The sequence below is a fragment of the Eulemur rufifrons genome, chromosome 10 (genome assembly GCF_041146395.1).
Source record: "Eulemur rufifrons isolate Redbay chromosome 10, OSU_ERuf_1, whole genome shotgun sequence".
NCBI classification, from domain to species: Eukaryota; Metazoa; Chordata; class Mammalia; order Primates; family Lemuridae; genus Eulemur; species Eulemur rufifrons.
In genome coordinates, this window is record NC_090992.1 from 24,485,544 (window position 1) to 24,513,446 (window position 27,903).

Genomic DNA, 27,903 nt, shown 5'->3' on the forward strand with positions numbered 1-27,903 from the left:
ATTCAGAAAGCAGGCTTTTTTAAATGCAATATTCTTTATTGTTCCCTGAAACAAACTAAAACATTAATATCAGTAGAAAATAAAGCATTCATTTCAGTTAAAAAACAATGTGAGAAATGGTACTACAATATTTTTTTCCTTAAAAGAAATAATCCTGGAAGTATAATTGATATGCTTTGGGGTTAGTGGTAAAAATAATGATGAGAGAGTAAAGAAATTAAAGTCAAGAAATACAGGCATGAAACAGGTAAAATTTATGTGGAATAAAAGTCATGATCCTTAGTTTTCAGTTTATTTGTAATGAGTGTAAAAATATATTTTCATTAACATTGTTATTGCAGAACTCCGGACATAGTTTGAATGATGTAGTGGCTAATACAAATATAAATAAAATAATTTATTTATATTTGTATTAGCCTATCACAAAATATATCTTTTATGAAATCATGAGGAATTTTCCTGTCTGTCTGAGATTTATTTTTATCTATAGAAGAACTTTCTGGTTCCAAAACTTAGTCCTGAGAACTCTTACAGTTCTAAGAGAGTACCTGGCAAGCAACTGTGGGAAGAAGTATGATATAGTAGTAGAAAAGACAGCATACTAGAAGCAAAACATCTGGGTGCAATAGACTTATTTCTTACAAATGGCACTACTTTGGGAAGGTATGTGAAATAAGATTCCTTTATGTTACAAAGTACTATCATTCTTAGCCCTTTATTAAAGGCTTTGTATGTTAGCTGATTTATGGAAAGTAATTTCAGTCAGTTATAGAAGAACAATTGGGTACTTGGCTTAGATTTTTTAGCTTAATCAGCAAAGTAATTCACACTGTGGTTTTAAAAATCTGCTTATCATGCATTATTTCTGAATAGATTGAAATATTTATTATAAAACAGCTGCCTAATAACGTGAAACATTAATTTTAGAAATTGAATGTGTTCTAGTACAGTCGAAGTTCATACTCTATGGTTTATAACTTGGGAACTCAACTGAGCCTTCTTAAATACACTTATTACGTACCATAGTAGAGTAAGCTCACTGATTACATGAGTAGATATTTTCAACTTGAACAGTTTTTTGGTTGGAATAACCTCTGTCACAATATTATGTAGTGTTTGTGTAATGCTCCAGTTTATGGAATTTTACACTTAAATACATTTTAAAAATTCTTAATTTTAAAAATGGAAAATATATTTATGTTAAAAATACAAAAAGCATAAAAAAGTATATAATGAAAAGTATCTCTCCTATCTCTGTTCCTCATCCACTAAGTTCTCATTCTGAGCACCAAGTATTAATAGCTATTATTATTTCCTTCTGTATAATTCTAGAGATCTTTTTATATATACATAAGTATATATAAATACATATATTTTTCCCCTTTTTATACAGATATTAGCATAATATACATGGTGCTGAACCTTGGTTTTTGTTGATGTATTGTGGATCCATAACTACTGCTTTTTTTTTTTTTGAGACAGAGTCTCACTCTGTTGCCCGGGCTAGAGTGAGTGCCGTGGCGTCAGCCTAGCTCACAGCAACCTCAAACTCCTGGGCTTAAGCGATCCTACTGCCTCAGCCTCCCAAGTAGCTGGGACTACAGGCATGCGCCACCATGCCCGGCTAATTTTTTGTATATATATATTTTAGTTGTCCATATAATTTCTTTCTATTTTTAGTAGAGACGGGGTCTCGCTCTTGCTCAGGCTGGTCTCGAACTCCTGACCTCGAGCGATCCACCCGCCTTGGCCTCCCAGAGTGCTAGGATTACAGGCGTGAGCCACCACGCCCGGCCAACTACTGCTTTTAGATATTTATGAAATAAAGTTTTATACTCTATTTTTTTTATGATAACACTTTTCATTCTTCCAAATCTTAAGATTCTTACTAAATGTTGAGGCCTCATTCCTCCGCCTTCCCAGTTCTGTTTTACAGTGGCATAGTATCCTTGTATGGATACAACATAATTTACTGAACTACTTACTCTATTGGTGGATATTTTATTTTTATTTTTTTTCTTAATATCGATTTGCCCAAGAAGGTGGATATTTTAGATAGCTTCTGTCCTTTGCTGTTTCATACAATGTTGTGCTAAAGAACTTTGGATAACCATAATTTCAACAGATGCAAATATAACCTTGGGCTAAATTACTGGAAGTAAAGTTAAAGGGTAGTCTCCCTTGGTATATATAGGGAATTGGATTCCAGGATGCCTGTGTATACCAAAATTCACACATACTCAAGTCTCACAGTTGGCCCTAGAGAATGAAAAGTGTATAGAAAAAGTCAACCCTCTATATACATGGGTTTACATCTTGACAATACTGTATTTTCAGTCTGAGTTTGGTCAAAAGAAAAAATCCACATATAAGTGGACTCTTGAAGTTCAAACCCGTGTTGTTTGAGGGTCAGCTTACATTTGTAATGTTCATATTGCTCTCCTTAAGCTTTTTACCATTGAAAGTTCCTGCAATCTTGCATTCTTATCAAAACAACCTATTAAACATTTGTATTTTGGCTACTCCAGTAGGTGAAAGTTTGATTTTTTAAAAATTCAATGTAGTTTTAATCTGCATTTCTCTTATTTCGAGTCAGACTGAATTTATCTATTTGTTTAAGAAAAATTTGTATTTCCTGTTCTGAGAGTTGTCGGTTCATATCCCCAGCTTGCTTTTCTGTGGGATTGTTACTCTTTTCTTACCAATTTGTGGGCATTTGGTCTACATTAGGGAAGTTAACCCTTTGTGAACAGTTGGTGATATTTTTTTCAGTTCCAATTTTCTGATGTTGCTTATGATTTTTTTTTGGCAGAGTGTTTTTTTTTTTTTTTTTTAGTGTGGTTGAATTTATCATTTTTTTCTTAAGCTTTAGGATTTTGAGTCAATTAGCAAAGCCTTCCCTATTTTCTTTTTTTCTTTTTCTTTTTTTTTTTTTTTGAGGTAGGGTTTTGTTCCATTGCCCTGGCTAGAGTGTAGTGGCATCATCATAGCTCACTGCAACCTCAAGCTCCTGAGCTCAAGCAATCCTCCTCCCTTAGCCTCTCAAGTAGCTGAACTACAGGCGTGCACCACTATGCCTGGCTAAGTATCTTTTTTTTTTTTTTTTTTGGTAGAGACAGTGCCTCACTATGTTGCCCAGGCTGGTCTTGAATTTATGGCCTCAAGCAGTACTCCCACCTCAGCCTCCTAAAGCACTGGGATTATTTTTATTTTTTCTAGATAACTATTCAGTAGTCTCCACCTATTTATTAGTTTAGGCCATCTTTCCTAACCATTATTTCCTAATAATGCACTGCATTCAGCTGCATTATTAAATTTTTAAGTTAGGGTAAAGAGATACCTAAAGGATTCTAAACTCTTCTCTATGCAAGAACAAAGCCTACCTATGTTCAAGATTTCTTTTGAATCCTCCTGGAGTATTTTAAAGTTTTCTTCATATATTTTGGATATTTATTAAGTTCATTTCTAGATATTTTGTCTTTTTTGTTGTTATTGTAAGTAGGGTCCCCCCCGCCCCCCGTTATATCTTCTGATTGTTATCAAGGGGCTTAAAAATTACGGAGCGGTAAATTCAAGCTTCATTTGTGTCCTCATTTTATAGACTTTTCCATGTTTATGAAGCTGTTGACCACTTCCTATTTCCTGAAAGTGTTTCTTTCCTGTTTCTTCTCCTAACTTTCTGACCATTCCTTCTGACTCTCACTTTTTTCTATAGACTTAAGTGTTGATAGTGCCCAGAATGTATTTTTAATTTTTGTCTTTTGTTGTTTCAGTGGTCTCGTATAGTTTTGGCTGGAAATCTCTAACTTTACTTTCCACTGCTTTTTGACCACCTTAGTCTGGAGTTTGTGTTCTTCCTCTGTGATCACATGGCACCCAGTTCACATTTCTACCATGGCAATTATTATGCTGCATTTTAAGAGTCTATATGTTTATCTGTCTTCCCAATGAAATTGTGAGCTCCTTGAAGGTTGAAAGGAAATTGTCTATTATCTCATTATTCCTAGCACCTAGCTAGTGCTTGACACTGAATGAATAAATTTCTAACTACCTGTTAGACATTTCCATCTAAATGGTCTTTAGATACTTCAGACCAATCACTGAATTCATCACCTTTACCTCACTTCAAACTTATCTCCTGTCTGTGTTTCCTGTCTCAATAGCAAAGCTATCTTCTGATTACCCAAGCTAGAAACATCAGATCTTCACTTCCTTGTTCTCACCACTCAAGCATAGATCACTACTGGGACCTATTTATATATGTATCTCATAGCTGACTCTGACCACTTCATACCCAAAGCTACTGTTTTAATCCAGGTTCTCATTTTCCTTCCTGTACTATCATAATCTTTAAATAGCAGAAATTATTAGATTCATCAATGTTGTTTTAAGCAGGTCATCATTTTTAAATGCTGTTGGTGTTGCCTTTTAATTATACATGACTGTTGGGTTAGCTTTGTAATTATCAACTTAGTTTGTTATGAGTTGTTTGGTTAATCCTGTGTAGTGAATAGCTGTGTATATTTGCTGATAATATGATTTTATACCTAGAAAAACCTAGACTGCACCAAAAAACTCTTAGATTTGGTAAGTGAATTCATTAAAGTTTCAGAATACAAAATCAACATATAAAAATGAATGGCATTTCTGTACACCAATAATGATCTAACTGAGAACCAAATCAAGAAAGCAATTCATTTACAGTAGCTGCAACCCCCCCCCCCCGAAAATACCTAGGAATATATTTAACCAAGAAGGTGAAAGATCTCTACGAGGAAAACTATAAAACACTGATGAAAGAAATTATAGATGACACAAACAAATGGAAAAACATCCTTTGCTCATGGATTGGAAGAATTAATATTAAAATGACTATACCACCCAAACCAATGTACAGATTCAGTGCAATCCCTATCAAAATACCAATGTCATTTTTCACATAATTAGAAAAAACAATTCTAAAATTCGTATGGAACCAAACAAGAGCCCGAATACCCAAAGCAATCCTGAACAAAAAGAACAAAGTTGGAGGCATTGCATTATTTGATTTCAAATTATACTGCAAGCCTGTACTAACCAAAACAGCATGATACCGGCATAAAAATAGACACATAGACTAATGGAACAGAATAGAAAACTCAGAAATAAAGCCCACGTATCTGTAGCCAGCCATTCGTTGACCAAGTCAACAAGAATATACACCAAGTAAAGGATACCCTTTTCAATAAATGGTGCTGGAAAAATTGGATTGCCATATGTAGAAGAGGTAAATTGGACTCCTATTTCTCATATACAAAAATCAACTCAAGATGGATTAAAGACTGAAATTCAAGACCTGAAACTATAAAAATACTAGAAGAAAACCTAGGGAAAACTCTTGTGGACATTGATGTAGGCAAATAATTCATGACTAAGACCTCAAAAGTATAGGAATTTTTGCACAAAAATAGACAAATGGGACTTAAACTGAAAAGCTCTGACAGCAAAAGAAACAATCAACAAAGTAAACAACTTGCAGAATGAGAGAAAATATTTGCAAGCTGTGCATCTGAGAGGGGATTAATATCCACAGTTTACAAGGAGCTCAAACAATTAAAAACCCCCAAATAATCCCATTAAAAAATAGGCAATGGAAATGCATAGACATTTTTCAAAAGAAGAAATACAGGGCCGGGCGCGGTGGCTCACGCCTGTAATCCTAGCACTCTGGGAGGCCGAGGTGGGCGGATCGTTTGAGCTCAGGAGTTCGAGACCAGCCTGAGCAAGAGCGAGACCCCGCCTCTACTAAAAATAGAAAGAAATTATATGGACAGCTAAAAATATATATAGAAAAAATTAGCCGGGCATGGTGGCGCATGCCTGTAGTCCCAGCTACTCGGAAGGCTGAGACAGGAGGATCGCTTGAGCTCAGGAGTTTGAGGTTGCTGTGAGCTAGGCTGACGCCACGGCACTCACTCTAGCCTGGGCAACAGAGTGAAACTCTGTCTCAAAAAAAAAAAAAAAAAAAAAAAAGAAGAAGAAATACAGGCAGTGAAAAAATGCTCAACATCACTAAGCATCAGAGAAATGAGAGTGAAAACCACAATGAGATATTGTCATATACTGGTATGAATGACTGTTATTAAAAAGACAAAAAACAACAGTTGTTGGTGAGGATGCAGAAAAAAAGGAATGCTTATACGCTGTTGGTGGGAATGTAAATTACTACAACCTCTATGGAAAATAGTTCAGAGATTTCTCAAAGAACTAGAAATAGAACTCTACCATTCAATCTAGCAATCCCACTAGTAGGTATCTACCCAAAGGAAAGTAAATCATATCAAAAAGATACTTGCACTTGTATGTTTATTGCAGAACTATTCATAATAAAAAAGATACGGAATCAACCTAATTGTCCATCAGTGAATGATTGGATAAAGAAAGTACGGTATATATTAATATACACTGTGGAATACTATTCAGCCATAAAAAGAATGGAATCCTGTCATTTGCAGCAACATGGATAGAACTGGAGGCCTTTATCTTAAGTGAAACAAGTCAGACACAGAAAGTATCACATGTTCTTCCAAGTGGAAGCTATATACATATGGACATAGCATGTGAAATGATAGACATTGGAGGCTTGGAAGGATGAGGGGATGGGAGGGGAGTAGATGAAGAGAATTACTTAATGGGTACAATGTACATTATTCAGGTGATGGATACCCTAAAGCCCTGACTTCACCACTGTGCAATCTATGCATATAACAAAATTCACTTGTACCCCAGAAATTTATACAAATAAAAAAAAACTACTTTTGAGTTGTATTTTTCAAATAATTAGATTATTTATATGTTATAGTTTGGATGGTTCATTCATACTATTCTGGTTTTAGAGTTAGTGTGTATAATCAAAATTTTCTTGTATGATATATTTTATTGTTATTGCAGAGTTATTTTTCCACTGGAATGAGAAAATGGTATAGATGAGCCATGGGGTTTTTGTTATTTTTTGTTTTTTCTTTTCATACCTCGCCTAGATGGATTTCTAGGGAATTTGAGAGCCATTAACCCAGTCTAAACTCTTTTATTATTATGTTATTATATATTATTATATTATCATTATTATATTGAGGCTTTAGCTGCTAGTTCTGTCAGCATCATCTCCCAATACCCTGACGTTAACACCAAATTCTCATCTAACCTACAGAATTTACTGTCCCCTGAAAATGTCCTTTTGTGCTTTTATAGTTTTGGTACCTGCTATTCTATTTTCCTAGAATGTTTCCACTTTCTTCTTAGTCTGGCAAAGAGCCATTCACCCTTTGAGGTTCACATCAAACTTAATAACTTCATCAACCATAGCCTTTCTGATGTTCATTTATTATAGCAACAGTATTGCATCATAATTACTTTTGTTCATGTTTATCTTTTCACTAGACTATGATTTCTTTACATTATTATTCTTTGGATCTGCCATATCTAGGAATGCATATGGGTCATACTTTACATGTTGGTTGAATGACTGGACAAGCGAAGGAATAGATAAAATGAATATCTTCTATCTAGAGGATTTGGCAGCTCATTTTATATGAGTTATGCAGGAGAAGGGAATGACAAGAATATTCTGAAAAGGAAAACGATAGTTCCATTAAAAGAGAATTTAAGGAGAAGTTTCATGCAATAGACTAATTTCCAGTCCTTTAGCTCCAAGCACTGGAAATGCTTACTATCTGTAATAAGTGCCTCTTTAAACACCTCTAAAGTCATTTGAGATAAGGATTAATAAAACTGAAGAAATTATTTTAAGAAATTAAAAGCAAATAAAAATATTTATCTCTGGCTTCTCCTGGATTGTCTGTGAAGTTACAATGTGTAGGAAATCCTGAATTGTCTTTCTTCAGTCCCAAGCACAACACCTGTGTTTCCTTAGCTTCAGACATAATTGGAATGATTCAGCATGAGAGGGGCATTAGGGGATAAGAAGGGGTATCAATCTGTGCCTTAATAAAGACTCATTAATTAAGTGGAAGATGGTTATAGAAGGATATAAAACTAGATCCAGATTGTACAAGAATATCAGGTGCTGAGGAGTTGAGAACTTTTAAAGGTTTTAGAGCAGGAGAATTGTCAAGATAAAGTGATGGTGTTGGGATCTTGCCCTGGTAATGAAGTATGGGGTGTATGAGCATAGAAAGGGACTGAAAGGATAGCAGGTAGTATACTGTTAAATTACAGCATGGATTAGGATGGGATATAGGGACTGGAAAGGAAGGGAAACATGAGAGAAACTTACTGAGGAAGGCCCTGCAGGAGTTGATGACAAGAGAGGAAAGATGACTTAGGTTTTGGGTGAGAGTGCATGGGATTTAGGAGAGTGAAAGAGGTTGAGCTTCCTTGTTGAGGGAGGAGGAGGGGAGCTCAGTTGGTACTTGTTGAATATGAGAACATTTACATGGGATATATCTCAGGCATCATGAGACATGGGACATCTACTTAGAGTAAGAAATGTGTTTTTGCATACATAGTAGGTTCTCAGTAACTATTGATAACATATCTGGAAGGAATATCCATATTTGAAGCTACAAAATATTTTCTTTGTGTCAGATACTTAACATAGAGAAAAGCAGTTGTTTAGGGACAAATTTCCAATGTTCATTGGAGAAGGTGTAAAGAAATGGAAGGAGAAGTTAGTGGGTAAGGAAATCCACGTAACGGAGCCAAACAAAAACAGCCTTCTGAGGGTAGTTGCCTTGATGCTTGGACCAAGGATAAGCAGAATGTTTTAGATTTGACAAGTAGGCAATTGTTGACTTCCAGGTTTCTTTAGAGTGGAAGGATAAAGAGGGTTTGTAGATTGTACAGGGTGAAGGGAAATAGATGGCTAGAAGATAGAGGCATTGGGTACAGATAGTTTGAAACATTTGTCAGTGAAATGAGAAAAATAGGTAATAGGAAAAGGAGAAATCACTATGAAGAGAAGTTGTTTCTTTTTTTGAAGATGAAGAAGAGCCCTGTACATTCTTTGAAACAAAGATGAGGACTAGTGTTAGGGGAATGACTGAAGATGTAGAAGTTAGAGGGTCTTCAGGAGTTGGAGAAATAAGATCTTGAATTACATGGAAGGGGCAGCCTTAGGGAGAACATTGAGACCCCAGTTCAATGAGAGAAAATTGGTGTAAAACAAATAGGTAGACATTAAGGAAAGATAGATGATGAAAAAAGTCATATTGCACCTTTGTGTGATATATTTGATTGTTAGGCAGAAAAATCTGCAAAAGAAGTAAAAAATACAGTAATACATATTTCAACAGAAAAATCTGTAGTGGTGGTATTGTCCTAACCTTGGTAGCATAATCAGAAACCTGAGAAGTTGTTGAAACCTAATTAGAAAATAATTTATTTCAAGGTCTTTCTATTAGTGTAATTAATTGGGAGTCTAAAGTAGAGTCAGTTGTATTTTATTTATATCTCTCTTTTAATTTGTGCTACAGGTTATATCTTAAGTGTTGTGCTACTAACCTTGCCCAGGCAGCATCTGGTTCAGCTTTATCTATATTTTTTGACTGCTCTGCTCCTCTATGCTGGACATCAAATCTCTAGGTAAGACTGTGTCCGTTTTTGAAATGTGTAACTGAACTTAAAGTTTTCGTTTGCCAATAAAATACTTTTCATGAACACTATTAAGTGAAAGTGAAGGGTTTGATAGGTATCCAAAACAAATTTTTTTTCATATTCATTTTCTAAATAAATATCACACAGGACTAAAAGCTGGATTTATCCTCAAATTTTATTTCTGCTCTGTAAAACAAGCTTAATATTAAACAGGCCTTAAGTTTATATTTACAAAGAGCTTTTTCTATATTGCTCGAGAAAAGAATTTCCAAAGACAAGCTGTAAGAGCATTTTAACAATTATGAACTTCATTATATATTTTCATCATTTTAGGAATTCATCTTATGTATGAAAATCAGCATAAGATGCAACCATGTATTAATAAAATTGATAATTGATATAAATTATTTGGTGAGGTTAATTGTATAGCTCAGAACTTCTGTCTCTTTAGCAGTATTGTCTACCTATGTGTGCTAGACCTAAATTTTAAGACACTGGTCTGCCAATGAAGATGAGCTTCCTACTTTGGAACAGGTTGTTGTAAAACACAGGTGAACCAAAAGTGACACTGTAAATGTAAGGAGGTAAAATAAATTTTGGAGGTATAATTTTTTTTGAAAGTTAAATATTATAATTTTTGATTGAAAGGTATTTACCATAGTAAAATGTACTCCCAGTTCTAAGAGGAATGGTAGTTACCTTGCATAAAGAAAAAGCCATAATCAGAGGTCTGAAACACAGTTTTAAGTTTTTGGTGTAGGCTAGAAATTTAATCTTAGAAATAGCATTTTTACATTATTGGAATTGAATTGTTGAGTTTTAGAAAACTCTAATTTTTTTCTGATGATAAAATTCTGATGCTCACTGTAGACAATTTTTGGGAAATACAGGAAATTTAAAGCCAGCAACAATCACCTGAAATTATACCACCCAGAGATAGACTTGTTAACAGTCTGGAATTTTCTTCCTGGTTTTTAATATCTTCCAGTTCTTACCACTTGAAAGAATGAGAATAACTGTAATAACTAAACAGTCACTGGCTTTTGGCCCCTCTTGTTTAAGTAGGACCATCATTTTCATTAATATTTTGTCTGACTATTTCTCAGAGTCTTCCATGGTGTTTGCCAGAAACTCAGTCTTCTCATATTTGTCTCTTCCATTTGTACATGGTTGATTTTTTTTCTGCTCAAAATCATCGTACCTGGACGATGGTGTCTTACTCTTTAACTTTGCCCCTATCCTTGCCTGGGGTATGTCCTCTGATGTCAAATTTGCATAATCTGGAGCTGCCAGAGTAATGCTGCATTTCTTATAATCCTCATGATCTTCAAATCAAGCTGTGTTCCACACAAAAGTGGAGATAGTGACATTCCTCATTTTGTGTCACACAAATATGTCCCTGTGTCTTAGACTTCTTCATGAAAACAGAATAAGCCTTTTCCTAAGCATCTCTCTATATAGAGCAAAACTAGGAGTTCAAGGGCTAATGCACACAGTATGATATCCTTCTTATTCCTAGTACCACCAACCCCAGACCCTTACACAGTCTCTTCCTGTGGCCTTACCCACACACCTCTGAATCTCAGTTCAGGCTCAGGTGGAGACACATCCCCGTCTTTCTTTACTCATTTTAAACAAAATCATGTCTGTGGAGTATAATGCAGTAGTTAGGGTATGGGCTCTGGAGTCACTCTTCTAGTGTGTAAATGAGTGCCTGGGCACTTACGAGCTACTTCGATATTTTTTGGTTAGACGGTTGGGTGGTTGGATAGGTTCAAATTCCAGGTTCCATATTTACTACTGTATAACCTTGGGTGTCACTTACCAGAAAGATAAGTCTTTGTTTCCTCACTTGTAAAGGGGCTGATGTAAGGTTCAATAGAATAAGGTATGTAAAGTTCTTAGCACAATTTCTGACATACAGTAAACATTTAGTGAATTTTAACTAGCATTCTTATGTCTTACTTTTATCACACAGCAATCTTTTTTGAGTATTTTCTTGTGTCATTAATATTTAAAAAATGACTTTTTAAATAGAGTATTTTATGGTATAGCCATATAATGGTAGCTTTTTAGATTTAATAAGATTTTGATGATCAGTCAGTAAAATCTCAAAGTGTAAGATAGAACTACTAAAATTGTTGGTTTTATTACAGTTATAATTGTGGGTGAAAAACCATGAATCTACCATTTCTTTCATGGTTTTTCCATTTCCATGTACATTAGTGGTGGAGTAATGGCTGAAACCATGTAGCTCTATTTTTATGTACAGTACAGTCATCCCTTGGTATCATGGGAGATTGGTTCTGGGACATTGTAGAGATACCAAAATCCATGGATGCTCAAGCACTGATATAAAAATGGCATAGTATTTTCATATAACCTATCCACACCCAGCCATATACGTTAAGTCATCTCTAGATTATTTATAGGACCTAACATAATGTAAATGCTATGTAAGTAGTTGTTATACTGTATTCTTTAGGGAATAATGACAAGAAAAAAAGTCTGTATATGTTCAGTACAGATACAATTGTTGTTTTGAATGTTTTCTTTTTTTAATTTTATTTTTAATTTATTTTTTTATTTCAGAATATTATGGAGGTACAAATGTTTAGGTTACATATATTACCTTTGCATCGCCTGAGTCAGAGCTACACGCATGCCTGTCCCCTAGACAGTGGGCACCTCACCCACTAGGTGTGAATATACCTATCCCCTCCTCCCTCCTCCCATGTTTTTTTTAATATTTTCAATCTGCGTTTGGTTGAATCCATGGATGCAGACCCATGGATAAAGAACCCACCGACATGGAGGGCCAACTGTATTACCAATCTAGGCATTGGAAAGGTCAGCATTCTGTCATGTAAGGAAAAAGGGGACTCAAACAGTTTCAGAGGTAAAGAAAAGGCTTTTTTCTGACCATTCTTCTTGTGGCAATTTCAACTTTTTACTTTCAGTTTATAGGAATGCTTTTTCTAATGTTTAAAGTTTATTTTCATCATTAGAAAATTAAAACTTATTTTAAACAGTGAAAAGAATTTTAATAAAATTTTATAGTGGGCAAAACCACTTCCTAGTCTTATTTCACTTTGATCCTTATTATGATCCTTTGAGATTTACAGATGGAAAAACTGAAGTGGGCAAACAGCTAAAGGGACAGGCTCAGACTTTAACTTGAATCTGGGTTTTCAAATCCTAGTTCAGTCCTGTTGGGGAGTCAGCATGGTTAGTTGAAAGAAAATTAGTTTTAGAATCAGACTGGGTATGAAATTGTTTCACTACTTAGTAAATATGTTACCTCAACAAGTCACTTCTTTGAAACTACAGACAATGCCTATCTTAGGGAGTTTGTTTTGATAGTAAATGAATGAATTTCAAGATATGGAATATTTTAGTATTTTTCCTCTTAGTATAATTTACATTATATGGTACTAGCTCATGAAAGGTTAACAAAGATGTGTTGTCCTTGAATTATTAATAAAATGTCACAGTTAATAAATTTTAAAGTTTGAACATGCCACATTTAGAAGATACTGAGGTTGAAGTTTTTAGTTTTAAAAAAAAATCGTTCAGATTTCATGTGGAGCTTCGTAACCAATTATCTTTTTTTTAATAACACACCAGTTGAGATATTCACACACCAGTTTAAAGTATATGACTCAGTGGTTTTTAGTATATTCACAAAATTTTGCACACTATCACCACAGTTGATTTTAGATTTTCATAGCTCCCGAAAGAAACTCTGTACCTCTTAGTAGTCACTCTCATTTCCCACCACTTTCCCTCCACACCTCCCCACCCCCAGCCCTAGGCAACTGTCGGTCTGTTTTCCATCTCTTTCATTTGGCCTCTTGTGGATATTTCATATGCATTGAATTTCATTTAGCATGTTTTCAAGGTTCATCATTGTTGTAGCATGTATTAGTACTTTATTCCTTTTTTCTCCAAATCACATTCCATTGTATGGATTTACCACATTTTGTTTATACATCCATTTATTCACTGACAGACATTTGGATTGTTTCTACTTTTGGCTATTATGAATAATGTTAGGACCATTCATGTATAGGTTTTTGTGTGGACAATAAGTTTTTAGTTTTCTTCAGCAAATACCTTGGAGTGGAATTGCCAGATCATACAGCCTCTATATTTAACCTTTTGAGAAATCGCCAGACTAGTTTTTAAAGTGGCTGCACTATTTTACATTTCTACCAGCTGTGTATGAGGGTTCTAATTTCTCCACATCCTCAGCACTTGCTGATATCTGTCTTTTTTAGTAGAGCCATTATAGTGAGTACGACGAGAAGGTATTTCATTGTGCTTTTGATTTGCATTTCCCTGATGAACATCTTTTCATGTGTCCATTAACCATTTGTAAATCATCTTTCGAAAAATGTTTATTCAGATCCTTTGCCCATTATTTGATTGAGTTATATGTCTTTTTTATTGAGTTGTAGGAGTTCTTTATATATTCTAGATACAAGTCCCTTAGTAGATATATGATTTGCAAATATTTTCTCCCATTCACTGCAATCTAGTTATATCAAGGCATAGTGTAGTATGCTCCTAAGAAGAAGAATCAATATTTGGATAATTTTAATAATTAATTTTGGTACTTCAGAAACTGGCTATAGAAAAAGACATTTGCACATATTAATTTTCTAAGTTGAAAATTTCATAAACTTTTGAAAAGCTGAGTTTCTATTTTCCCTTAATACATGTGTTTGCATAATGAAGCTGATGATCCTTAAATGAATTAAAACTTGTTTAGAGCATGTCTATAGAATGGATAGAGCTTGCAGTTCAGAAGACTTAAACATTAGAAAAATCCATGAGCTCAGTGTAGGATAAATAATATTCTAATTTAACTTATTAGAATTTGGTAAATGTCATGTTCTTTAATTCTTAAAATTACTAAACTCTGCCTTTTATTTTGAGTGATATAAGGAATGTATTTTCTAGTACCACTTCTAATTTAAAATTGAGAGTATCCAGAACTAAGAGGGGAAAAAAAGAAAAACTGTACACTGTCATGACCATTACTGTAGAGTGTGGTGTCATTCCAATGAGGGTGTGGTCATATCCACAAGTTATATGTTTTTCTCTAACATTTTTAAACTCCAGTATTCTTAAATTCCTTTGTTATTGTTACATTTATGAAGCAGCATATGAATTTTGTACGTCTGTGACTTGAATTAAGAGCCCAATAGAACTAGGTTTCAAAAGATGAAAGTAATACTGTCTTCATCCTGGCTCTTGGGTAGTATGTATGGTTTCAAATGTAAAAATTTCCCAAGAGTTATTATGTGCAAAATACAGATAACTAACTAGCTTTCCATTTTATCTCATAATTGTATAATTCAAAGCTGTAGATCAGGGGACTGTTAACATTTTGGGCTGGGTATTCTGTGTTGTGCATTATAGGGTGTTGACAACACCCTGCCTCTACCCAGTAGATACCAGTAGTATCTCTCCATAGTTGTGACGACCAAAGAGTGTCCCTACACATTGCCATGTATAGTCTCTATGAAAAAAACTGTCTTCAATTGAGAACTACTACTGTAGATAAAGAAATTGTTAAAATGAATAATCATTTATATTATAAACTTTTAATTTTGATAGGAATAAAATTTACCCGTTTCATTGTTTGACATGTTTTCTCCTTATGAACATTATCAAATCTATGCACTAAATATCTCGGAGGCCAGAATGAAGCTAAAGAGAAAAGCAGAGTTTTGAGATAATTTAAATAAAACCTAGGTAAATTAACTATTGCTGGCACAGTGCTGATGGTGTAGTAGGGTGTATGTGTGTGTGCGCGTGTGTGTGTACATACTCAAATACAGGTATTTGAACATCTTACTGTCTGGGATCTCTTATATTGAGTGGTGTGTTTTGTTTGCCCATATTGCAAAAGATAACATGGAGGGCTCACCACTTTGTTTTGTGTGAAAGTAGAGTAAGTTTCTTTGGAATTAACATTGTTTGAAAGCTTCAAGTAAGTGGACAGAATGCACAAATTGTTCCTACGTTGTCCAGTGACTAAGATTGCATAAGAGACTGTTATAAATAAAGATTTTTAATTCATTGGTAAAGTGGTAAGGGTGTGGTGGTGTTATTCATTCATTTTTCGTAACTTGCACGCTTCTCTTTATAAGCAAAAAATTTTCTACTTGTAAGCTATCCTTGAGGCCCTTTTCATATATCTTGCATATTTTCTTATGCCCCGAATTCCAATCAAAATAGAGGAGGCTACCATACAGGACTAGAGAAGTAGATCTCCAAAGGATTTAGTTTATTGGTGCTTGGGGTTGATTGTCAGCATTTCATAAATGAAAAGAGAGGTTTAAGAAGAAAAGATTTTATTCAACTAGAAGTAGATTGGAAGGAACTCTTGCTTCTGAAGAACTTAATACATTTTACCATTTAAATCTTCAAAATCGAAAAATTGTAATGTTCCTCTTCTGATTGTCTTAAAATAGTTTTAATATGCTGTTAAAAGTTAGAATTTCATGGCTCTTGCCTTGAACTAATTTTTGCCCTAAAATGACTCATGGAATTTTGGATAATTCCATCTCTGGATTTTTCTTATTTAGGCTGTCTTGTTTTTTTATGTTGTGAATGACTGTCTCTGTTGGGACTGAGTAACCAAGAGTTCTCATTGCCAGCATGAGATGCTCCAGAGTTGTACATAAGTTAGATTAGAGATCTTTGTTAATGTTAATTCTTTTTTTTTTTTTTTATTTCAGCTCATTATGGGGGTACAAAAGTTCAGGTTATATATGTTGCCCATGCCTCCCCATCCCCCCGAGTCTGAGCTTCAGGTGTGTCATTTCAGTTCTTCTCTGCAGTTTGGGTTGGAATGTCCAGATTCTCCTTTCAGAAGAGACAGCTCTATGGTGGCTATGTGGCGTACCAGGTAGTTTAGCCCTCAAGCTGGCCCGATGAGGGAGTCTGCAGGCTTTTTGTGTCTGGCTGTCTTTACGAGGTGGGACTTATTGGCAAGTCAGCCAAACAGGGAGGATTCTTTAGGACTGTTTTGAGAAAGACGAATTGAGCAAAGGGGAAAAGGTTCTCAGAGGCCTATGGAAGATACTAATTTTGAGGGTAGGATGATTGGTACAAAGACTCAGGTTGGATAGGAATGGGTGGGGTGCAGTCTGAGGGTAGAGCTATTCCTAGGATTGTAGACGAGGACAAAATAAGACAGTCAGAGGGAGGAGATTGCTTAACATAAGGGTGTTGTTGTGGCTCGATATTGATTATATATTCTTTTGAAATGCAGATCTCCCTTATGTCCTACAATCACAGCAAATCACAAAGTAATGAATATAGAGAGAGTAAAAAACAATTAAAAGGAAAATATCAAAAGATTTAGAAAGTTGAGGAGGCTTGAAAAACAAAGGAATGAATATAGGGTTAGATAAAAGAAAAGGAAATAGTTACGTTAAAATTTTTTCTTATAACCCTATAAAACATAATGAGGTAAAATAAGTGATATTTAAGATGAAAGAAGTAAAAGAACTAGTTAGATAAAAAAAAGTCAGAACCTAGAAGTGAGGAGAATAAAAGATACAATTTTTAAATACAGCTATAAACTTAAAACTAAAATATTTTTAAAAACTTTAAAGTCTTCACAGCATTCAATTTTTTTCTTATAGCACTTACCACAATCATAAATAATCATAGAGATAAGTATTTATCTCCTTTCCCTGTTTGTAAGCTTCATGCTAGTAGGAACTGTGTATTGTCTACTGCAGTATTTGTTGGGCCTAGCAGAGTGCTAGCAACATATTACTATACAATAATTTCTTTTTTAGTTAAAAAAAATATTAATTTTTCCTAGAAATTATGTGAAATTAGCATTTAAGGTAAGAACTTCTATAGAAAGACAAAGAAGTTTTTAAAAAGAGAGTAAACTAAAGTAGGCTGTGAATACAAACAATGACTGTCTCAGCAATAAGAAATTCTGGTATAATGTTGAGTTTGCTGAGTTTTATTATCAAATATTAATAATGTGATGACAAAACCAAACAGCGGAAAGAAAACCCAACTCTGCTGGTTTTTCTTGCTTGTCATTAAAGGAGCTCCTTGGGACTGAGGCCAGTGTGGGCCATGTATGTTGTGGCCTTCTCCCTGGGGATAGTGCTCTTGTAGCTGGCCTCCGCAACTTCTTAATTGAGGTGAAATTCACATAACATAAAATTAACCATTTTAAACTGAACAGTTCATTGGCATATAGTACATTGATAATGTTGTGCAACTATTACTTTCATCTAAATCCAAAACAGTTTCATCACCCCAAAATAAAACTCAGTACCCATTCAGCAGCCCCTGCCAACCACTAATCTGCTTCCTGTCTTTATGGATTTTCCCCGGCCCCTGTTTAAACTGTTCCTGCTGGAGAGGAATATGCTATGGCCGAAAAGAAATTACTGGGCTTTAGAGACCTTGGAACTTACAGTTATATCTCTTTTAATTATAAATTTATTTCTTAATAGCATTTTCAAAGACTTCGTAGGTATTAATGGTATTTATGTGTACATTTTATTTTAAACTTTATAAGTCTCCTAATTCTTTAGCTTTCTATCCTAAACTTTTGTAAAATAATTACATTGATATTTACCCATGTAATCAGATATTTATGTGTTATTTGGGCATGTAACATTTGTGTGTCTGTCTACGTTCAGGCAAGGTTACTCACCCACTGCACAACTGACATGTTGTGTACTGGATCATTTTTGTTCTGGAGGGCTAAACTGTGCATTGTAAAATGTTCAGTAGCACCCTTGACCTTTACCCACCAGGTGCCAGCAGCACCCTCCCCTCCCCAGTTGTGACAACCAAAAATAGTTTCCCGATTGTACAGTGTTCCTTCAGGGGCAAAATTGCCCTTGGTTGACAACCATTGCATTAAGATTATTCTTCTTGAGAATCTGGCTTTCTCTTTCAGTAGAAAGAGACTATTAGTACAGTATATGTTAGAACTAATCACCATAGCTAGTTAGCGATAAAGGAGAATTGCTAGATCACCAATGGAGCTTAGTCATTGGTTTTTATAATCATCCCCAAACTGTTCTAAATTAAAAAAAAATTTTATTTTAGTTTCAAATTTTGATTTTTTTTTTTTGGCAGTACCCTTTTGAGTGATTAGTTAAGGGTCATTTCTTGTTTGGCTATGCTATGCTATGCTAGAGGAATTCAACTTGATTGCCTAATGGGAAGTACTTTCATGGAAAAAGTAAATACAGCCATATGAGTTTGTCTGGAAATACTTGAAATACTCAAATTGTTTTAAAATACAAAGAATAAAACATTAAATAGTTGAAGAAAAGAGGGAAGAATTATTTTTTACACAAATGTCCCTTGTTTCATGCCCAAAGAACTTAAGACAGCTATCTTCCAGTGCTGCCCCTTAACTTACTCATAAATAAATTCTCCCTTTTTGTGCTTCCCACCTGTTTTCTCAGAGTATAAAGGCTCTTTGATTACTACTTAAAGTTTACTATTTCTCAATAATCATATTAAATGAATTAAATTTAAAAAGGATTATTTTATTTGATCTAAAATTTGTTTGAAAATAAAAATGTAGCCTACTTAAATATTAAAATTCTTATCTTAGATTCCCTATAAAGTTGTAAATGACAATTTTTAGGGATTGTCCTGCTGTGACCCTGTTTTATAACTAGTTTGTGGTTTTCCCTGTAACTAATGAAATATCATTGGAGATAAAACTTTAGGGGAAATAAAATGAGAATGGGGTGGTGGTAGTGGAAGAGAGCCAAAAGGGGAATATTTAGTGTGATGTCACTGGGATAGCATCAGTTAAGCAGGAGGGTTGAGAGATGGCATCTTAACTGGCTTTTTCCTGGGCATAAAATACTCAATGAGGCCACGGGAAGAAAGAAAATTCTGTAAAGTAGAGCATTGGCAGCCTTCTCTGCATGATAAAACGCAGTTTCAATTAATTGTGTCTGTTTCTTGTGTGTGGAAGACCTAGATGAAGGCCATCCCTATTCTTTATTCCTAAATTTTTTCTTATATGTGGAAAGGGGTATCATTAACATAATATGCTTTTATAAGGACACTATGATCTAGCAGCTTCTTTCCCCCGTATGTGCTTAAAATGTATCTAATACATTCTTATCAATTTTCTTATATAGGGACTATGTTAGGAGTGAACTGGAGTTCGCCTATGAAGGACCAATGTATTTAGAACCTCTCTCCATGAATCGGTTTACCACAGCCTTAATAGGTAAGTATTATAAAAGAATTAAAAGTGTAGGTAGGAGGCCGGGCATGGTGGCTCACGCCTGTAATCCTAGCATTCTGGAAGGCCGAGGTGGGAGGGTTGCTTGAGCTCAGGAGTTTGAGACCAGCCTGAGCAAAAGCAAGAACCTGTCTCTACTAAAAACAGAAAAAATTAGCTGGGCGTGGTGGCCAGTACCTGTAGTCGCAGCTACTCAGGAGACTGAGGCAGAAGGATCGCTTGAGGCCAGGAGTTTGAAGTTGCAGCGAGTATGATGATGCCACTGCACTCTAGCCAGGGTGACAGGGCTGTGTCAAAAAAAAAAATGTGTAGGTAGGAACCAACCAGTGTTACTATCTTATAAAATTGGTGCATACTCACTTAAAAAAAGTTGGAAAACTCAAAAGTGATTCATGATGACTTTCCACATGTAGCCATTGTTTAATGTTATATTTTCTTAATCTTTTTTCCCATGCATAGGTGTTTATGTATTTATAATTGTACTGTACGTAGTTCATAGTTGCTTGGTTTTTTTTAAAGGTATTTTAAGTATTTGGGAAGATTATTTTTTAAATAGCTGATTCTTACTTTGAAAGATTAAAATGAAGTATGTAGTATCTTAAATTTACTTATGGTTGTTGAAAGCCATCTCCGTATTGTCAAAAATAAATTGCCAGAAACATCAGGAACTTGAGATATGATTGAAATAATTCAGGTAGCAGAATGTTAAAAATAGAAGTGCGCTAAGGCCTAAAAACAATAGGGGTACAGTCCAAGTGAGGTGGACCCTATCACGCCAAAGTTGCAAAAAAGGGAGTGAGAGAAAACCTGTTTGGTAACTCTTAAACTCACCCATGTAGAAGGTATTAAAAGGTTGAATATTGGAGTTTGAAGGAGGATTTCTTCAGAGAGAGCTATTTTTTTCTGAAATACCTCCCCAGTCCTTACATCTAAAGGATTCAGTGATGGACCATTTGGAGAGTTACGTGTCTTCCGTAGTATTGCGGAGGATACTGTAAACTGGTGTCTGATTCAGGCCTGCAAAATCTAAAGTTGCACTGTTTAAAACTAATCCCATGTAGCTACTGAGCATTTGAAGTGTAGGGCTAGTCCAAATTAAGGTATGCAATACATGTAAAGCATACACTCAATTTCTAGTACAAAAAAGGGCACAAAATGTCTTGTTAACTTTTAATATAGATTGAATGTCTATATGATAATATTTGGGATATATTAGGGTATTTATAATATATTAATTTCACCTGTTTCTTTTTACTTTTTGAAATGAGGCTTCTAGAAAATTTAAAATTGCATATATGCCTCATATCATAATTCTAATCTGACATAAAGGGCTAGCAATGGGCTGGCTGCCCATTGAGGTTTTTTGATTGTGGAGTGAAAATGCCTTGTAGGGTTTTTCTGTATCTTCCAATTTGTAGAGGCAAAGGATGTGAGTTTCCTGTGAACTAGAAAAGGGCCCCAAAAGTCTGTGTGGGATTTTCTTAGGTCCTCTTCAAGAAGGCCCTTTAGAGGGATGAGAAGACCCCAACAGGGATTGACCTTCCAGTTTCCCAGGAGCTGAGGAAAGAACCAAAAACAACTAGAGGAGGCTGCATACCGAGTACCAAGGGGCGGTCCTGCAGGTGAGAGATCCACAGTGATAGGAACAATCTCAGAAGAACCTGTAAAAATGCCCAGGAGAAAAGAGATCAGTTTTATTAACAAATAACCTCAAATTCAGGAAGCACCAACACCACCTTATTGTAAGAGTATAGTCAAGTAGGAACTTGCCTTCTTCCCTCCCTCTCCTACTTCCCTACAGGCTCCAATCCTGGGTGAGTGAGGGAGAGAGGGAGATGGTGCTAGGTCAAAAAAGAGCAAGAAGCCAACCACAACCTCTCCACCCCCTCTCCCAGTTGCAAGTTTTCTGTCTGTAGTTCCATAGGGGGCCTGAGCTAGAGTCAGGAAGAATCCTCAACTTTAAATCAATTTCAAAGTTTTGATTATTAGATGGAGACTATAACCTAACCTAGATTAGAAAAGTTATGGGACTTGCCTTAGATTTCATCTAGGGGCAGGAAAACAACTAATCTCCACAGAGTAGATTTTAAAAGGCAGCAGGAGACAAAAATAATGTTGTTTTATGGCTCTGTCCTATCAGTTAGTGTATTTAGTAATAACATTCAATTATGAAAGCATTATCTAGATTAGAAAGCTTGTAAAATTTTATTTTGTGATGGATGCATTTAGTATAAATATGAAATATATTTCCTTAAACTGTTCTTACCAGTGGATATGGTCCTCTGTTTACTCAACTAAGATCCAATTAATTGGAAATAAAACAAAATCCATACACTTTTTTTTGTTTTTTGAGACTGGGCTAGAGTGCCGTGGCGTCAGCCTAGCTCACTGCAACCTCAAACGCCTGAGCTCAAGCAATCCTTCTGCTTCAGCCTCCCGAGTAGCTGGGATTATAGGCATGCGCCACCATGCCTGGCTAATTTTTTCTATATATTTTAGTTGTCCAGCTAATTTCTTTCTATTTTTAGTAGAGACAGGGTCTCGCTCTTGCTCAGGCTGATCTCGGAACTCCTGACCTCCAGCTATCCTCCCACCTTGGCCTCCCAGAATGCTAGGACTATAGGCGTGAGCCACCGCACCTGGCCTCCATACACTATTAATAGCATGTTTTCTTCCAACTTTGATTTAAAAGTAACTTCCTACTCCTTTTCTTCATTTCAATAAGAAACTTGTTATGAAAAACCAAGTAATTTGAATGTTTCATGATTTCTTAGGGTTGCAAACTTCTTGGAGATATTTCTAATAGTAGAATCCTGAAATCCAAAGAGTTGTGATTTTAATTTATTCAGAATTATAAGTTGAAATAGTCAAATCAAAAAACAAACAACTTATTGTTTTGGAGCTACAGGAAAGATTCCACTAACAATATGACTCCTTCCTGCTTTCACCTAAGCAGGATGAATGAAAGAGAATATATCATATGAGTCATATTCTTCTAGGAAAGAGAATAAATGGAGCCTGTAACCCCAGAGCTGAGCACTGTATGTGCTGGCATAGACTTAGGGGAATTTTCAGAGCTCAGAGGAAGTTTGCATCATGCTGAAAAAGGACATTTAAATATCATAGCTGTGAGCACAGTGAAAGTAAGATATGCCAGAATGAATACTCCTAATCTTTCCTAGTATTAAAGCATTTCTTCAAACACTTTCTTTCAGAGTTTTAACTGTCTAATTTTTAATGTTTTTTAATCAAAGAAATACACGTATTTTTAAAGGTTAAGAAATACGACAATTTTATGTTGAAGATCTCTCCCCTGTCAGGTGTCATTCCTCAGAGGCCTCTTCTTTCAACTCATGATCATTTTTTCCCCTGCACTTTTCTCTTTTGTCCCTTTCTGAAAATTCAGTTAATAGGGTACGGATCGCCTGCATTGAGCCCCTAAATTTCTTACTATTGTATTTTCCTTCTATTCTGTGCTTGCTCTCTCTTTTTTTGCAGTCTTTTTGCTTTCCTTTCTGAGATTTCCCAACTTTGTTTTCCAGCCCTTTTGTTGCATTTTTATTTTTGTTACATATTTTTCTCGTGTCCAAGACCTTATTTTTCATTGAATGCATTTTTTATGCTATTATGGCAGTCCATTTTTAATTTCTTAGGTATATCATCTTTTTGAAACTGTTGTGATTTTTTAAAGCTTTCTTTTTCTCCTTGTATTCTCTCCATTTCTCCTGAGATTTTTTTTTTCTATTTGGTTGTTTTAGTCTTCATCTTTCATGAGAAAGTAGTATTTTTCAAGCCTGGATTAGAATCACCTAGATATATTTTAAAAAACCAAATTATAAATATCAGTACATAGGTTCCATCTGAAATTGATTAAGCCATAAATTTTACTCAAATGTCTGGGGGTGGTGTCCTAGACGGATCATTTACATTAAAGGAATTTATTCAGTTGTTGATTGGAATCTCTTTGGGGCTTACCACCTGGTGTGAGTGATCAAGTGGGACTGGCTGTTTGTGGGAGGGACCCCAAAGTCTCAGTCATTGTTGATATTTTCACTTGGACTGGTCAGTTTCCCCCTGAGCAGTCTTTCTGTCCCTTGTAGAAGGAGGGCGGTGGCATTGGGTAGAACTGAGTGATGATGAACTTGGCAGCAGTGTTTACAGGTCTGGAGGGATCTCGTATTTCAGAGTGCAGCCTTTTGTTTTAAACTCCTGTTTTCATCTGGGCACTTCACCTCTGTCATGGGTTATGTATAGTATCCAGCAGCCTCAGTTTCAACATCTTCCGAGAACAAACTTCAGTCTTCCTCCCCGGGTTGGGGAACTAGTAGTGGCCTGGCTAAAACCACCGAGAGTTGCCTCATATCTGTGTTCTCTATCTTCCAAAATGTTGACATATCTCATTTGGTGGTCTGTTCTCTTGTTTTCTTTATTATTATGAAATTTTCTTTTTTATGTCTTTATGAAATATTCTTCACATTATTTGAATATCATTTCTCTAAAGGCTAAAATTAATGCTTTGTGGGAGAAACATACCTTCATAGTAGATTGTTATAAATGTTTAGTTCTGTGTGAAAATGGTTGCCATTTTTGGATTCTTCTAACAATTACAGATTGAGTGTTCCTTCTCTGAAATACTTAGGACCAGAAATGTTTTGGATTTCAGATTTTTTTCAATTTTAGAATATTTGCATTATATTACTGGTTGAGCATCCTTAATCTGAAAATCCAAAATCCTCCAATGAGCATTTCCTTTGAACATCATGTCCCATTTTGAAGCATTTTGGATTTTACATTTTCAAATTAGAGATACTCACCCTGTATATGAATAGAACACAAATAGAAATTCCTAAGTTTTGTTTTGCATTTCATTGATAAGAAGGAAGAGAATTCGACTAAATAATTCTTAAATTAGTCTGGAAAATAATGTGTTTAAGAATATCCAAGAAATTCTGAAAAGAGAAATGAAAAGAGACTTGTCCATTGAAGTGGAACAGGGTGGTACTGTTATCAGAATAGACCACTGGAAAAAAAATAGCAAATTCCCACATAGAACTAAATATGTAAAAGATTTTGGGCTGGGCGTGGTGGCTCACACCTGTAATCCTAGCACTTTGGGAGGCCACGTGGGAGGATCGCTTGAGCTCAGGAGTTTGAGACCAGCCTGAGCAAGAGGGAGACCTAATCTCTACAAAAAAATAGAAAAATTTGCCAGGCATGGCGACATGTGCCTGTAGTCCCAGCTACTTCGGAGGCTGAGGCAGGAGGATCGCTCGAGCCCAGGAGTTTGAGGCTGCAGTGAGCTATGCTGATGCCACTGCACACTACCTTGGCAACAGCGCAAGACCGTGTCTCAAAAACTAAAAAAAAAAAAAAAAAAAAAAAAAAATTTGGTATATTCTACCAGTGACATTTCAAAGTAATGAGAAAAGAGTGGATGATTCCAGTAGCTAGTTTTGAGACAACTGATTAAATATCTGAAAAGAAGCAAACTTAGATCTTTATTTTCTATCTTCCAAATGTATTAATTTTAAAAATCAGTAAAAAATTATAGGTAAGTACTTGTATAAACTTCAGTAGGGGAGCCATGTAATTAACTATGGCACCATGGTTGAAAGCAAAGTAAATACCTTAAGGAAAAGATTCATCAGTTTGACTATTTTCAATAAAAACTTCTGTAAGAGAATAAGTTATTAAAAATATTAAGACAAATGATATATTGCAAAAAAATATCATTTGACAGAGGATTAGTATCTAGATCAAACAACAGGATACATATTCCAATAGAAAAATGGGCAAATAATGTGAACCAACATTTCACCAAATAATTACAAGTGTTTTTGTATACTGATTGGTCATGTTCAATCTTACAACAAAATGAAAATTTAAAAAACTTAGAAAATCTTCCTTGTTCCTACCTTCTCTAAATTATAGTCACTATTGTCAAGTCAGTAGGAAAATGGGCACTCTGTACACTAAGTAAATTGTTTCTGGAGGGCAGTCTGACAGTATGTGTCAAAGCCTTAACAAATGTTTATTCTGATTCAGTAATTTCACTTTCAGGAATTTAGCTTAAGAGAATATTAGGAAAATATTTGCTTAAAGTAGTTTACATAAGGATGTCATACATGAATAAGCTTATTCATACAAAAGCATTTTATAATTATGAAATATTGAGAAAAGGCCAAATGCTAATATTATGTCACATACATTCAGTGTAATATACCATACAACTATTGAAAATAACCATGTATATGTATTTATTAGTGAGGGAGATATATATATATATATATATATAATATATTAAATGAAAAGCTGATTATAAAATGTGTACACTATGTTTGTGTTTTTTTGAGACAGAGTCTTGCTCTGTTGCCCGGGCTAGAGTGCAGTGGCATCATCGTAGCTCACTGCAACCTCAAACTCCTGGCCTCAGGCGATCCTCCTGCCTCAGCCTCCTGAGTACTGGGACTACAGGCAAGCCATGATGCCTGGCTAATTTTTCTATTTTTAGTAGAGATTGGATCTTCCTTTTGCTCAGGCTGATCTTGAACTCCTGAACTCAAGCAATCCTCCCGCCTTGGCCTCCCAGAGTGCTAGGATTACAGGCGTGAGCCAACTATGATCTTTAAACATTTATATATAATTACATGCATTGAATAAATCTGGAAAGGTAACAATATGAATAGTTAACTTTCATTGAATATTTACTGGGTTTCAGATACAGTACTAAAGCTTTATATGGAAAATACATCATCTAATGGACCCAGGATGTTCATAGAGCTATCCTTGGGTGGTTGGATTACAAGAGACTGAGGGTTTTCTTCCCCTTTTTCTTTTTATTACCTTCATTATTTTTATTCTGTAATTTCTTATCTTTTTTATGAACCTAACATTATGAACATATTATTTTCCTTTTTGTTTCTCTGTATTCCTAACTTTTCTATAATGATCATGTATGATCCTCTGTGAGAAGAATTTGTTTAAACTTTTCAGTTTTAACTTTCATGATTGAGTTATTTGAGAAGGAATGTGTGATCCTCTTAAAATAACTAAAGATCAGAAAATCTCAGAGCAAATCTTGCTGTACGATAATCTTGGATAAGTAACTGTATCTGTTGGATTTTATGCTTTCACCTATAGACTAGAACTCAAATTTTGAGTACCTTTGGAAAAGTAGCTATATATAAACAGTAGCAACTGAATTATTATAATAATTGAACTGGACATTGTTTAAAGCTTTCTCCATGTTATACATGCTATCAGGAATGTGATGAAGACCAGTGGAGACTTAATGCTGCTTTTTCCCAATCAGCCCTAGGGAATTAGTATTTAAAATTCACAGAACATGTGAATCTGTAATTATGATCAGATGAAGTTAAAATATGATTTATCTAAAAGAGCTTAGAAGTTAGACTTCTTCAAAAGCTGTGTCATTCTTATCAACAGCGTTTTTTGTTTTTATTTTGTGGATACCAAATACTCAAAATTAAATGCATTCTGTTCCCCATTTTAGGTCAGTTGGTGGTGTGTACTTTATGCTCCTGTGTCATGAAAACGAAGCAGATTTGGCTCTTTTCAGCCCACATGCTTCCTCTGCTAGCACGACTCTGCCTTGTTCCTCTGGAGACTATTGTTATCATCAACAAATTTGCTATGATTTTTACTGGATTGGAAGTTCTGTATTTTCTTGGGTCTAATCTTTTAGTACCTTATAACCTTGCTAAGTCTGCATACAGAGAATTGGTTCAGGTAAGACTGACAACCACACACGTAGATAAAATTCTACATAAATATTAAGTACATTAAAGATGTGGTGCATTTTCATTTCACGGTCATAGTTATGGTAACATTTTTTTTTTTTACAGTTTCGAAACAGCAACTATTTTCAACCCAGTTAGGACCATATGAGATTCTTTATTATGAAGTTCTATTGAGAAAGTTCTAAAGTGAGGTGATTCTCTGGAAGCAGACTGTCTGGGTTCAGAACCCTGATGCTGCTGTTTACTAGCTGTGTAACCTTGGGATAATTATTTCGC

The 27,903-nt window shown here is 35.1% G+C and overlaps 1 protein-coding gene across 4 annotated transcripts in view; it reads left to right on the forward strand.

Annotated features, from left to right (window-relative positions):
- The window catches only part of RNF145 (ring finger protein 145), a 54,007-nt gene that overhangs the window by 6,840 nt on the left and 19,264 nt on the right, over positions 1-27,903 (forward strand). For all 4 annotated transcript variants that reach the window (XM_069484279.1, XM_069484278.1, XM_069484281.1 and 1 more), the window contains exons 3-5: positions 9,474-9,582; positions 19,761-19,852; positions 27,381-27,616. In XM_069484279.1, coding sequence (XP_069340380.1) covers positions 9,474-9,582; positions 19,761-19,852; positions 27,381-27,616 — 437 coding nt within the window. The remainder of the gene's footprint in view (positions 1-9,473; positions 9,583-19,760; positions 19,853-27,380; positions 27,617-27,903) is intronic.